Source organism: Beauveria bassiana, assembly GCF_000280675.1.
Source record: "Beauveria bassiana ARSEF 2860 unplaced genomic scaffold BBA_S00052, whole genome shotgun sequence".
NCBI lineage: Eukaryota > Fungi > Ascomycota > Sordariomycetes > Hypocreales > Cordycipitaceae > Beauveria > Beauveria bassiana.
In genome coordinates this window covers 5,959-20,121 of record NW_007930887.1, presented here as the reverse complement: position 1 = coordinate 20,121, position 14,163 = coordinate 5,959, and the positions used below count along the sequence as shown (strand labels likewise).

The 14,163-nt window shown below is 48.9% G+C and overlaps 6 protein-coding genes across 6 annotated transcripts in view; 3 read left to right on the top strand and 3 right to left on the bottom strand.

Annotated features, from left to right (window-relative positions):
- BBA_09373 (inorganic pyrophosphatase) overlaps positions 1-990 on the top strand; it is a gene marked incomplete at both ends in the record, with an annotated part of 1,481 nt that extends 491 nt beyond the window's left edge. The window contains 3 exons of the mRNA XM_008604470.1: positions 40-312; positions 527-588; positions 658-990. Of these exons, the coding sequence (XP_008602692.1) occupies positions 40-312; positions 527-588; positions 658-990 (668 nt within the window). The remainder of the gene's footprint in view (positions 1-39; positions 313-526; positions 589-657) is intronic.
- Positions 991-1,143: 153 nt separating this feature from the next.
- On the bottom strand, positions 1,144-2,869 carry BBA_09372 (major facilitator superfamily transporter; the record flags this gene model as incomplete). Its single annotated transcript, XM_008604469.1, has 3 exons — positions 1,144-2,044; positions 2,157-2,540; positions 2,625-2,869. 3 exons carry the CDS (start codon positions 2,867-2,869, stop codon positions 1,144-1,146), a joined length of 1,530 nt encoding a protein of 509 aa, XP_008602691.1.
- A 1,448-nt stretch (positions 2,870-4,317) lies between these two features.
- Positions 4,318-5,551, bottom strand: BBA_09371 (uncharacterized protein; the record flags this gene model as incomplete). The annotated part of the gene is made up of 3 exons (XM_008604468.1): positions 4,318-4,952; positions 4,989-5,365; positions 5,427-5,551. The coding sequence occupies 3 exons, from the start codon at positions 5,549-5,551 to the stop codon at positions 4,318-4,320; spliced, it is 1,137 nt and encodes a 378-aa protein (XP_008602690.1).
- Positions 5,552-6,764: 1,213 nt separating this feature from the next.
- Positions 6,765-8,254, top strand: BBA_09370 (C6 transcription factor; the record flags this gene model as incomplete). Its single annotated transcript, XM_008604467.1, has 2 exons — positions 6,765-6,920; positions 7,019-8,254. The coding sequence occupies 2 exons, from the start codon at positions 6,765-6,767 to the stop codon at positions 8,252-8,254; spliced, it is 1,392 nt and encodes a 463-aa protein (XP_008602689.1).
- An 81-nt stretch (positions 8,255-8,335) lies between these two features.
- On the bottom strand, positions 8,336-9,723 carry BBA_09369 (BTN1-like protein; the record flags this gene model as incomplete). Its single annotated transcript, XM_008604466.1, has 2 exons — positions 8,336-9,549; positions 9,609-9,723. The coding sequence occupies 2 exons, from the start codon at positions 9,721-9,723 to the stop codon at positions 8,336-8,338; spliced, it is 1,329 nt and encodes a 442-aa protein (XP_008602688.1).
- Positions 9,724-10,965: 1,242 nt separating this feature from the next.
- Positions 10,966-12,427, top strand: BBA_09368 (uncharacterized protein; the record flags this gene model as incomplete). Its single annotated transcript, XM_008604465.1, has 5 exons — positions 10,966-10,975; positions 11,450-11,598; positions 11,653-11,714; positions 11,823-12,228; positions 12,416-12,427. The coding sequence occupies 5 exons, from the start codon at positions 10,966-10,968 to the stop codon at positions 12,425-12,427; spliced, it is 639 nt and encodes a 212-aa protein (XP_008602687.1).
- Between the last annotated feature and the right edge of the window lie 1,736 nt (positions 12,428-14,163).

Sequence of the window (14,163 nt, the reverse complement as noted above, 5' to 3'; positions counted from 1 at the left end):
CTTGGTTGGGGCCTTTCACTAACAGTGTTTCCTTACAAGATCCCATCTTCCACGACGACAAGAAGAAGAAGCCCCGATTCATCTTTAGCGTTTGGCCTCACAAGACCTACCCTTTTAATTATGGTTCCATTCCCCAGACCTGGGAGGACTCGACCGTCGTCCACAACTTTACTGGCTACGTTGGCGACAATGATCCAATGGACATTTTTGACATAAGCTCGCTGGAACCTCCTCATGTTGGACAGCTGAAGCAGGTCAAGGTTCTGGGCGGACTAGCAATGATTGACGTACATTTGCCCCCCCCCAAAACAAGTGAAAGCCCGTAGTGGGGTTGCTGACCCGCCGACCTTGTAACTAGGAAAACACGACTGACTGGAAAGTCATTGCCATTGATATAAAAGATTCCATTGCCTCCAAAGTTAACAGAGGTTTTTTTTGTTTTTTTTTTTTTTTTTACTTGGCTTTATTTCTTTTCTCGTTCAGATCGTCCTATACCGTGGTGGAATTTGACCAACACTTTAATCAGCTGTCGACGATCTCGAGGTCTTTCGTCCTGGAAGCAAAGAGGCCTTTTACGACTGGTTCGTTGTAAGTTTTGCAAAGCCAATACTCCATCCACCCTTTCAACGCGACAGTCTAACCTTGCATGTCATATAGTATTACAAGGTTATCAAGGGCTCGGGCAAGAATTACATCCATGGCGACAAGTTTCAGGATCCAGACACCATGCTTGCCCATATCCGTGAGAGCAACGAGTTTTGGCTCAATCTGATGCGCGGAAAAACAAAAAAGGACAAGATCAACCGCGACCAGACCTCAAACCCCCGTTGGTGCAAGACGTTTGCTGCCTCGAGCAACACTACCGCCAAGTTTGGCATTCCCGCGAGAAGCAACCTTTTGCCACCCGCCGCGAGACCGAGCCAGTATGATCGCTGGTATTACCTCGACAAGGACTTTAACATTATTCCGGGCCAGGTGATTGAAGAGTAAGAAATCTTGCGAGGCAGAATTCAGCATATTCGTGGCAATGAATGAATGTACTTGGGACTGCAATATGAATGAGCTCTGCTATGCTACCCTATAACCATGTCGTGTCATCTGAATGTAAACACTAAAGAAGACGCCGACAGATGCAATAACGACTTAGATATTCTCGTACTGGACCGTCTCGTACTTGCTTAGGGCACGAATGCGGGGACCAAACTTAAACAGAACCCACGGAATGGGAAGCAGCGCCACCGTTACAATGGCAAAGAGGCTGACGGCCCAGTCCACGCCCAGCTTGTCGTACATTTGCACAATAAAGAGCGGAAACGCGCCCGCAAACGCATACCGCGCCAGGCTGTTGGCGCTGGCCTGACTAGCCACAACGCTGCCGTGGTACGTGTCGGCGCCGTACTGCATGGCCGACACAAAGATGCACAGATTTCCCCAGGCAAAGGGCAGAATGGCCACGGCAGGACTGGCCCACGAGACGGAGCTCCTCGCCGTCCAGGCATACCAAAACAGGCCGACGGGCAAGCCCAGACTGCCCACCATGGCGGGATACAGACGGTGCTCTGGCGGCACCTTGCCGGGCGGGAATTTGCACATCTGCGGGCGGTACAGCCCGACGTCGCAGGCAAGAATCGTGCACAGGCCGATGATGCAGCCAATCGCGACGGACAGGAAGACGAGGCCGGACTGCTCAATGCTAAAATGGTAGACGCGTCCAAAGGTGTACGAGAGCCCGGCAAAGAAACTAAAGAGAATGCCAAAGTTGACCGACACGTAGAGGCACAGAAAGCCGGTAATGGGCTCGGTGAGCAGCATGTGCACAGGCCGTATCAGGCCGGTTTGGAGAAACGCAGTGATGCGTTTGAGGATCGGGGGAGACGGCGGCACGTCTTGGCCGCGTTCCTTGGCGATTCTGCGCTTCAAGATGGCGGGAAACGTCTCCCAGGTCGTCAGCGTAAAGAGCAGGGTAAAGGCGGCGAAAAAGAGTAGAATCCACTGCGTCCAGCGCCAGTTTTGGCGACTGACGGCAAAAGATCCGAGAATGGGACTAAGAACGCAGTCAAGGTAAGAAAGTTAGCGGCCTGTTTCACATAAAAAGTAACAGAGAACAAGGTGATTGTTTTTTTTAAAAAAAAAAAAAAAAGAAAAAAAATACATACGCGAAACCTGGGCCGAGAAACGGCATGAGCACGTAAATCGCAATCATCGGCCCGCGGCTCCTCGGCGCAAACGTCTCGACAATGGATCCAGAGCCGCTGGCGAGCGCGGGCGCCCAACAGAAGCCAGCCATGAAGCGCAAAAAGCAAAGAGCGCCAAAGCTGCGCGTCAGGCCGGCGCCGAGCGTAAAGAGGGCGCCGAGCACGCTGGTGCCGACGTAGACGGGTTTGCGGCCCGTCGTCTCGGACAGGGGTCCGCCGACGACGGGGCCGAAGCCGAGGGCGAAGCAGTAAAGCGACAGGGGCAGCAGCGCGACGACACGGGTGACGTGAAACTCGGCCATTATGGCGCTGGTCGCGGGGCTGATGATGGAGGTTCCCGCCGATCTGAAAAGTTAGCGAGAGCGACGACCGGGGGGGGGGGGGGAGGGTTTCGTGTGAAATCAACAAAAGTTTGGCTGGGGTACGTACGAGACGAAGCCAAACGAGGACAGCATGACAATGAGATGTGTCTTTTTCCAGTTGGGCCAATTCATTGGTTTTCTCGGGTGCTGCTCCCAGGGCACGGCGGCCGCCTCATCAGTTTGCTTCTCGCTAATGTCGGAATGTTGGTGCACGGCAGAGCTCCTCCGGTCGAGTGCATCTCCCCCCGGCACACCGCTTTCCGTGTCACGCGGAGAAGCGGCCGCCGGTGCTTGGTGCTCCGTAGTCGACATGAATGCCTTTGAGTTTCCTTTTGCATCAGCCGCTGTTCAATACTCAAAGTGTCGTTTTGGTCGTTCGCGGGACGGGAGTAGCGAATTTTATAAGCCGTTGTTATACGCCAAATGCAGACAAAGATGCCGGGCGGCCGGGCGGGCCAGAAAGCCCAAAAGAAGAACTGGTCTGCTGTCTGTCGGAAGCAATTCTCAACACAAACTTGTACATGCAGTCGATTGCTGGCGGCGGGTAGACTTTTTCCGATTGACTGCTTCCCGAGTACACCAACCAGACTTCGGGTCGGAGGATATATGCAACGGAGCAGAATGGGCACCATTCTGATCTTATTCGAAACATTCTCGCCTTTTGATTTTCCCCAGGCTTCGCCCACTTGCTCCACAATCTGCGCGCCCTTTTGAGCTTCCCGAGACTTGGCAAGGCGCCATCATTATTATTAGTTAGACTCTGTTTGGTAGGACGCTAACAAGCGGACGTACAGCGGTCTTGCGGCTATATGCGGCCATTGTAAGACCCTTTTCTGTTAGTATCAGTACACCGGAGATGTCGATTACTGATCTCCAAGGGCGTCGGCCCCACGATGGGTGAATAATGGGTGAATAATCGCCGAAAACGACAAAAGACCTCAGCCATTACTATACCCTTGTTGGTGATGCACCGATGAACTTGCATCAGGAGGTTTTCGCAAAGCACGTCCGTCCATCGATATTTGGCTCAACTTGCATATGCGGTGACGATAACGACTATTTTGACGTGGCGTCGTGCAAGATCCGCAGCCAAGACAATGATGCAACGGGGAAGTGCTCCGGGGCCGCTTCAGGCATGAGAGACAGCGAAGCAGAAGCAAAACACCTTGGACATCCTCTACAAAATGACCAATAAACGTGTTGAAGGTTTTCTAACCGTCTGATAGTATTTTCCCAGTCTTGTGTGACCTGCTTCAAGGACTGCGTTCGTAGGCCGTGGCCGTGCACCCACAAGACATCGGATGCGCCATCCCCATGCCGCCCTCCGGAACGAGCCGTCGAGAGGCTGGAAAGGAGGCAAGAGTCAACGACTCGACACAGAGTCTCAGACACGTATGCGCTGCAATGCTACACAAACCCTAAACGGACTTGCCATTGAAGAAATTCACAACTTGTTGTCTCGGCCATGTCATTGTGCTTGAGCTGAGAGCGCGGAGCAAGGCTGAGGCCATCGTGCATCAACTCAAGACACATAAATCATGCAATGCTTCTGTCGGCACCATCACTTTGCAGCCAAGAAACAACCCCCAAGACACGAACAGAGAAGCAGCACCACATCCTGTGAGCGCGCAGTTGAAACAGAAACATGACCAAGGAAAGAAATCATTGGCTTTTAAATTGCAACCACAGCTGCACAACTTGATACCTAGTAAGCGTTACTCGAGATTTACCATGCTTTTAGCCTATCACCCCGTTAGCGCCTAACCCATGAGCTCCGCTTCAAACATGTGAAATTCTGCTTTTGTCCTAATGTATTCCTCGTGGAAATACTCCAAGAAAGGTCCTGGCATCTGGCTTCCTGCAAAAGTTTTGAGGAGCCCGTCCTTTCCCGTCCAGAGGTGACGGATAAACGTGCCATCGCACCCAGAATGGGCCTCGGGGAAGCCATTCGCCTCGTCGCAGGGTAGCTCCTTGATATCGTCGACATAGTCGTAGCGGATATACGTGCCAAATCCTCCTTGGTCCGTCGGACGGCCGGGATCGTTTGTCCGAAACTTTGTGCAACTAGGATAACGACCGCCGTCGTTTGGACACTCTTGCCAGGCGCGCAGGATCTCAAAGGTTCTCGCTTTGTTTTGCGCCACAAGAAATCCCGTGTTGAGAAACTCCTTCCCGAACTCATCCTGGTTCCATTCGTGCGCCGGGTCAAAAGCTAGAGCAAGCGAGTTTGTGGCCCGGCTAATCCCCCAGTAATTCATCAACCATTCGAACGGCAAGTCTAGATTTCTGAACAGAGCATCCGAGTCAAGATATATGCATGCCTTGTGCTTTGTCAATAATTTCGAAATAATGGCAGGCTTCTTCCACGAAGTGCGGCGGTCCTCATAGCTATCCACTGTTATATAGTAGTACTTGTATCCATGTATCTTACCTTTGCGCCTCGTAAGTTTGTATCTCAACATCAAAAGGAAATGAAGCTTACTATACAACCAATGATTCAGAAACCCCAGCGATAGGCCATGCACAGATTCTGCGTGATCCCAGCTCATTATGTGCGGGCCCCATATTTGCCCAGAGGCATTGAAGCCTCGGTCGTCCAAGTCGATTATGCACAGATCTTTGCCAAGCCTCTTCCGCCACGGGACGTCCTCGGGCAAGTGCCACTCAAAAGCCCCGAACGGGGAGTATTTCGGGGTATCGGGTAGTACTGAAGGCTTTTGTAACCTCTGGAAATAAAAGTCAATCCAAGATATCTTCGGGTCCGTAGCGGTGCTGAAGGGAACGTGGTGTAGCCTGGGCGGCTTGCGACTGTGTTGGCATTAGTTTCCGTCGTCTAGGGCTCGCCGAGGCATCTGCCGCCATGGCTTACATTGTGTTGGCAGTGAGATCTTTGCTCGTCGGTCTCGTGCGAAAGGATTTGAGCGATAGGAGAAGAAGTGCGATAATGGCAGCAATCCCGCAAAGACGACGCAGTCCATAGCCACGAGAAGCCATGTCGGTATTGGTTTCGCGTATTTATGAAGGTAAAAGAATGAAATAGTAGTTTTCAACAATCGAGATGGAAGAATATACCTGTGGCTGGTTCCGTTGGAAAATTTTTGACACTGCTGGTGATACGAAGACGCGAGGTCTTGAGCAAACAGAAGCACATGCCAAGACTTGTCTTTCACCACAGGTTGAGAAGGAAGAGGCGAGCGCGCATGCTGGACAACGGAGTGTCACTGCGCTTTCGATGACCCTACAACGACATGGCGGAAGCGGAATTTGTATTTCTTGTCCGGCGATAATAGCGCTCTCTATTCTCCCATTCTCTTTTGTGTGTCAGACGTCTGTTTATCGTGGGAGATGGACGGCATCCGGCGGAGGTAGGTCAAAAACTTTTTTTTCGCCGCCAACACTTTCGGCATCTTCATCGTATAGTAGCGGATCAGATATTCTGATACGTCTCAGGGTACAACAGATGATCTTCTTCGTCTACAGCGACGGAATCGTGAAAAGACAAAGTACAAGAGTGTGCAACCCGAGGCGTCGGAGACCATACGCACTGTACTCCCTACTGTGATGAGTCAGGCTCTCTTTCTACCCATGATGTTTTTGGAAACGCCATGTATCATAGAACTTGTATTCCATTCCTAATTCAATTACGCGGTTATATAGTCGCGATAGCAGAAAAGAATCAAGCCCCATTCTGCTTGTCCAAAACTAACGGATTGATGAAATTGCAGCTATCTTGCAGGTCCTTTGAGAGTGTAGTGTTCACAAAATCCTACTACCTACTGGTGGGCTTAGACCTTTGCTACAGCTACAGGTTTGCACCACGGGAAAACGAACAAGACCTCGTATCTGAGGTATTATGACGAAACTAATCGCACTCACTATACTGGGACATTTTCAAACGAAATCTCATCTTCTTTTGTAGGTTTGTTATTCACATCCTACTTTCCGAGCTCAGCCCTGTTCATCATGTCCCAAAAGGGAAAACGAGATGTACGCCACCAAAAGCTCTAAAATCTAAGCACTTGCACTGTAATCCGTACATCACTGTACACTTGTCCTCAGCCGCACTGTCCGAATGCGACCGCCCAAGATGACGTGTTCCGAATCACCATGCTTGTTGCCACATCATATAAAGGCTCATCCATGTCAAATGGTCGTTTGCCATAGTGGAACACGGCGGTATCGTCACGCCCAATACGCGTAAAAAAGCATGTCATTTGCCGTGAGGACGAACCAGACAGAACCAGACTACCAGGTTCTGTCCTTTGCGCCCCATCGAGAAGTGCAGGCTCGAAAGTACATTCCGCGCAAGCCGCATCGCAAGTCAAAAGGTGGCTGCTTGGGGTGCAAGCTGAGCAGAATCAAGGTGGGCATCAGCCAATCTCTAGCAAGAAAAAAAGCCTTCATCGTCCCGGCGTGATGAGTGATGAGTCCCTAGGCTAATACGCTCCATCCTGTTATTAGTGCGACGAAGGCAAGCCTTCATGCGCGAGATGCCTTCGATGTAATGCCAAGTGCCAATATACTTCACCGATCAAGGGCAAATCACCCCACAAAGCTGCACCGTCAAATAAGGGCAAAACAGCTACAGCAGCCATTACTCCCTTCACACCCCCATTCGCCTTTGGACAACCGTCCGCCATAGCATTGGCCGACACTTGTCTGCAATCCAGGTCTCCAGCCCGGGGCGTCTCTCGTGTTTCGCTTCTTCACCACCTTCAACAACACTTTGACTCTTCCAATGGCCTCGAGACCGGAGGAGGCAACATGCCGTTCATCGTCAGCCTCGGCATGAGCCGCCCATACCTCCTCGATGTCACCTTGTCTGTGGCCGCCTGTCATCTGCGCCACTTGTACCAGGCTAGCGGCAGTTTGAATGATGCCACGTCCGACACAATAGCTGCATGTCGAGTTGCAGAGCACTACCAGCAGTCTCTCGCCATTCGTAGCTTCAATCGGGCTTTGGCCGAGCCATTCGATCAGGAGGGATCCGATTCCGTCCTCATGACCTCAATGATGCTCAATCTGCTCTCATTTGCACTTGATGAGGACGACGACCCTTCCTTGTCGTGGGTCTTCAGCAAAGCTCCAGATCGCCTTGCTTGGATTTCGCTGAGCATGGGGCTTGCTACGCTGGTGAAGAATACCAAGCAATTCCACGACCAATCTATTCTCCGCCCCATATTCGACGCCTCCGATGATGAAGAAAAGACATATCACGGCGATGCTATCAAGTCCTTATCCAAGGTACCGTCTCATTGGCTTCAGCTGTGTGGACTCGATTATGCTTCCGATAACGCCGAGCACATCTTTTACGAGCCAGTACGAATTCTTGCCGGGTTGTTCTCTACCCCGGCCAACCAACAGTCATTCTTCTTATACATGGGTTGGTTCGGCAAGGTGGGCGTCGAATTCCGGTCGTTGCTCAAGCAGGACAGTGAACCGGTCATGTGGCTCTTGGGATGCTGGCTAGGGCTGCTGTGTCGATTTGATCACATGTGGTGGCTCAGTGCAAGAGCCAGGAGGGATTATCGTGCCATTTGTATGTGGTTGGATAAACGCAAAGTTCGAAGGCGAGCTGGTGCAGAGGGTGTGATGTGGAGGCAGCTCATGGTGGATCTTGAAGGCGCTACGCAGCAACCCTGGGGGATTGAGATTTGGACTCTACACAGACCAGAGCCAGTCGAGATCTGTGACTAGCCTGTACCAAAGACTCTACTTTATTGAAGATGGCGCAGGCCGAAAGCTCCTTCATCAGTCGCGTGATAATACATGATAAAGCTACCCATGCTGAACCTTGATCTGTTTGCACCAGTCGCGACCATGCGCGACTTGGTAGTTGCAGAGACCAGTTTCCATGACAATGCCTATAAGCCCTGCGATGCAGATTCCACCACTATCGCTGACGGTTGTGGCACTGAGACTAAACTCGCGCTCGTCCTCGGGCACATTTTCCATGATTTCGGCAAAACAGTTCACGTAGACAGCTCCGCCCAGCAGTCCCTCCCAGAATACAATGATGAATACAATGTAAACGGACGGCAAAAAGAAGACCATGGCGTGCAGGGTCAACAGCACAAGGTTTCCAATCTGAAGAAAGGAAGGAAAGTATAGATGGCGAATGCGCACAAAGCTTATGGATGATCGCGAAACGAAAACGCCGAGTTGATAGAGGAAGCCGTAGAATGGGTAAAACTCGCGAAATTCAGTAAAAGGCGACTCGTCAAGGGGAAAGAGAAGCGTAGGGGCTACTCCCTGGTTGATTGTGTACTCGGCGACATAAACAAGAAGAAGCGGCAGCATATATGGAACGATGAGTGACCTGGCGCGTCTCAGATTGGCTTTCAGATTCGATAGTTCGGACGCGCCGCTGGCCGCACCTCGTCCCTGTCTTGGGTTCAGAAGCGCTGCGGTTGCCGGGCTCTCTTCCTCGTCATCCCCGGCATCGTCTCCCGAAAGCGCGCCGTAGCCGCCATGGCCCGTCGTGCCCTTGCGCAGCGGTCCCTGCGGCAGCACGCAAAAGAAACTGACGAGCATAATGACGGGCAGCGCGGCCGAGAGCAGCAGGCTGGTGCGGACGCTGAAGCGCCACCACTCCGTCATTGCGACGTACAGGCCCGCGCCGACCAGACCAGCGGCGCCGGTACCGGAGCCCCAGCCAGCGAGGCTGACGGGGCCGTAAAAGTGCGTGAGGCCGAGGAAGCTTAGCTCGCCGCCGCCGCTGCTCAAGCTGGCGAGCACGACGCCGGCCATTTTGACCGCGATTGACGTCGTGGACGGCGTCAGCGCAATGAGGCACATGCCCGCGGCGGATAGGGCGCAGAATATAAAGACTCGGGTGCGGTACGGGACGCGGTGGATAAAGTATGGTGCGACGAGCTTGGCGAAGAAGGAGGGTACCACGTCGGCGAGGAGCACGACGCCCTTGGGCACGGTGCCGACGAGGTCCTGGGCGGCCGAGAGGATGATGACGTAGAGCACATTATTGATGAGGCCTGCGAGGACGTTGTTAGGGCTTCGTGAAATGGGAGGGCGGTGGGATGACGCGGCTTACCAAACAGCCAAAACGCCGCGACGACCTTCATGTTTCGATGGTGCCAGAGGGCATTCAGGCGCGCGGCGTAGGCGTCCCAGGAAGACGAGGGGCTCCCGGGCAGTGGAAGGCGCATGTATGAAGAGGCTGAGCTATCCGTCATCTGCAGGTCTTCCTTGTTGTTGTCTGTGAAGAGCACGGCATGATGGCTTTGTTGAGGAGTTTCAGTTGTTGAGATTGGCCTGGGCGGCTCGGCGGGTGCCCTCACGCGACAAGGTCTCAGGTGGTGTATGTAAGCTGCATGTACGCCGCTGCGATCGCGGCTTTTGTTGTCAAGACAAAGTTTGAAGAATAGAATTGCAAAAGAATTGAAATGGGGACGAGAATGAGAAAAAGTGAATGAGGCTTGATCCTACACTTTTACTGTGATTCATCATCCTCTTTTGTACGGAAACATCCAAGTCAATGTTGTACTTGGGTCGACAGTCACCAGCGAGCTGGAATGTGGCTACGAGGTACCTGTGCCCGCACCACCCTTGCCATGACTACCTAGGTACCTTTTCGCTTCTGAAGCAGCGACAAGTAAATTTAGGGAGGGGAACTGAAGAAATAACAGAAAAAAACTCGTTAGGACTGAATTTTTTTGGCTGTGCTGAAGAAATTAGACCATCTTACTTTTACCAGGCGGCGGACCCTCACGTGACGCTACAAGTGGGGCTGTTAAAGGTACCTAGTTCTTAGTACAGTTCAATAGAAATAGAAGTATCTTGAAAAATCTAATGTATTTGACTATTCTATGTATCCCCACCACCACAACCACCATAACCCCTCCTCGCCGCCGCTGCTTGAAGCTCTTAACACTAGCTGATTCTGCACACATCGGACCCGGATCAACGATTCTTCCGCGTCAATTCCTGCCACCAACGCCAGCGTTGCCAGCGCCGCCGCTGGAAGCTCTTAACATTGGCCAATTCGCTCAAAAAACGTATTTTCGCTGCTTTCGAGGAATGTATGCACAACTCGTCAGAAAAAAGTTAGCGGAACTTTTTAGGTACCTAATTTAGTATAGGGGCCGCTAATAAAGCGAGGTACCTGATAAGTACTATAGCGGGGCAGATCACGTGAGGGTCGTCCACGTAGCAAAAAAGGGTCGTCCACGTAGCAAAAAAGGGTCGTCCACGTAGCAAAAAAGGGTCGTCCACGTAGCACTACTTATGATAATATGCTAGATATGGCCGCTGCTATTCCGCTGCTGCTCCGCACCGCTTTCGGAATTGAAATTCCGCTTAGTTTCCTTCTAGAATCAGTCGCGCCATAGGCTGAGGTATATAGTCCAAAGTACTGTGGGTACCGTCTTAGACCGCATATGGCTTCCATCATGCCTTTCTGTACGTAGATATAAGATGAGATAGGACTTGGCATAAGTGGATTATAAGATATAGCCAGGCCTAAGTGGACCCGGCGACCGTCTTATATACTTTATGGCATAATTTAGTAGTATATATCATTATAGCACTATATATTTGCCACTGCCTCCTTCTAGGCTAATGAATTCAGTAAACAATATAAATATCAAGTCTTTCTCTAACCTTTAAGAAGAAAATTCCACTTACAGTAAAAACTTAATAGCTATTCTATCAGCTTACAGCCTCACTCTACTTATCTATTGTTTACTTATTACGAAACTATAACAATGAAGTACTCTTTAATCCTCATTGCCGGCTTTGTTTCCGCCTCTCTCGCTAGACCAACTACGAATACATCAAGACAGAATGTCATTACATAGAACGAGCTTTGCAAGCCATTCAATAGCAACGAAAATGCCTATACTAATGCACTAAGGGATTGTTTGCCAAAGAAAGGGGGAGATCCAGAGAGAACCCAAACATATGTACACGCTACGGCTAAAAGGGGGGTGGACGACAACAAGCAGCAAAGAGACCAGCAGCCACAGAAGCCAGGATTAGGCGAATATTACACCATTAAACCCAACAATTGCGCCGATGGATTAGTGTGTGAGAGTCTAATCTTCTTAAACGGAAAGACTACAGGAAAATGTGTTCAGGACAGGACGCAGAATGACCAGCAACTCTCACTAGACGGCAGCAGCCCGCCCCTTACCTTCAAGTACGCTACCAGCCAGCCCTCGAGCGATAACTAGATCGGAGTCTGGCCTAAAGACGACACACAAGCGCCAACATAGGGCAGTACCACCTAGGACTACGCTAAAGAAAGCTCAGGCTCCCTCCAGCTTACACCTCCCGGTTCTATAAAAGCTGGCAAGTACAAGGCGTATCTTTTATCCGGCGACCGAACCGTTCTCGCTTTTCTCCAAAGCTTCGAGTACAGCCCAATCTCAGACAGTGTGGCATTCAGCGTCAAGACTCACTACAAGACCAATTACGCTAGTAGTGTCAACAACAACGTCAACATCAGGCTAGGCAATGGTGTCTATATCAACACGGACTGCGCTGTCAGTAGCCTCGAAATCCCAAGCGTCAGAAGCTGCCCGGACGGCGAAATTCGAATCAGCTACTGGCAGAATGCCGATTACAAGGGCGACTGGTACGGCTACGGCTACGGAAGCAGAAGTACCTGCCGCGGACTGTGGTCCAACGGCTGGGGCTTCAAGTCCCTATGGGTGAGTTATGCAAAGCAAAGCGATGACTGTGTTAGTCGAGGAGAGTGCTCGATTAATAAAGTGCCAAGTCACCCTATTTACTCTTAATACCCTACAAAGCTAAAACAAGCTTAAGTAAGGCTATCACTTTACCATATTTAGCGTGCCTAATAATATAATCTTACTATATATAATAAAACCTTTATAGGTTATACTATAGTAGTTATATATTATATAGATAGATTTATCGTCATATTATATATAAATTATATAATATGATTATAATATATGGCGAATAGGTGTTATACACACATGAACGCACTAAGGCTATCATCCGGGAGATATGCTATGCTACTTTTACTAAGCCATGGTTTAAGGCATTTAGTCGTTTCGATACTCTCAATGCCTAAACGGCTCCTATAGTCTGTGAAGATGACCTACATGCCCGAAAACAGGCGTTCCAGCTCAGCCGACATAGCTAGGATAGACATCTAATGCCATAACAGGTAGGGCTAGATAACACTACCTTTACGTCAGCTCAAGCCACCACCACCAGGATCGTAGGTCTATGACCTTAGGTAGTATAGGAGCAAGGAGGTGTTTTCTATACTCGTCCCGATAAAGGCTAATCCCCTCGCTCCGCTATATGGCTACGCCCATCTATGAAACGAGTTCTTAGCCTCGCTAGCCATTTCTATGTAAAAGGGAAACGCACAGCAGCTAGTCAGCAGGGCGCGTAATTTTCAATGCGCGCCCAGGCGCCTCTGCATTAGCCGCCTCATGCCGCTAATGTGCAACTACTAGCAGCCTCCCTAGAGTGTAAGCGCTGTCTCCCACTAACGAGTCCTGTCACCACTAGGCAATAAGGGCGTAGGTAGGTAGGTATAAGTAGCAACTATAGCGCCCCCCTACTGGTCATGGGCTGCCCTACCCGGCACAATATATTAGCAGCCTTCGCGATGACACCTAATTTACTATTATTAACGCAACTAACTTACTATCGAGATGGAGTTGAGTTGATTGAAGACTTAGAGTAGGCTTCGACCTTATCTACGGGAGCGCTGGGCGAAACTAATATTGAAAATTTTAAAAGGTACTTTCCATATTACACAGGATCCTAAGTAACCCCAGGTATTACGCTTATAAAGAGCATAGATTAAAGTAAATAGCTGATACTAGGAAGCGTGCTACGTCTATAGAATAGCTAGTTCTAACTAAGTAGGTGTATATGCTGTATATAGCCTGTACACGGCTATAAGTAGCTAGAATTTAGCTAGTACTAGCTAGTAAGAATTATATTAAGGTATATAAGTGTTATTAACGAAGAAAGGACATAAGGTAGCTAGGGAGGCGGCCTAAGAACGCGACTAGGCAGGCGCCTATAAGTTACTAGATTAGGATAAGAGGTTACGTAACTAGATCACAATAAAGTATAATAAGCTAGTTATAATCTATAAAGGAAAGATTACTAAGATAATCTTAGTTTATAATAAAAAGATAAATAAGTACTTAAGGAAAAGGTATTTTTATAACTAAGTAGTCTAGATCTTTATTAATTAATCTAAGTAATATTAAATAATTAGTTTTAAGAGTTTTACTTTTAATTATATTTTATATAAAAATATTATTTATTATTACTTTATAATATTTTATCCTAATTTACTATCTAAGAAATAGATAATTATAAATTAAAAATAAGTTATTATTATATTTTAATTAGTCTTATTTAATAAATTACTTTAAAAACCTTAAATAACTAATCTTTTATAATATTTATTATAAATAAAAATATTATTAACCTTATAATATAGTTAATAAGTAAGTTATATAAATAAGTAAGTTATATACTTTATCTAGTTTTTATTATAACCTATCTTAGTATTATAATTACTTAATAATATTTAAATAGAAAATACTTTAAAAGAGTTAAGAATTATTTTTACCCTTTAAGCTCTT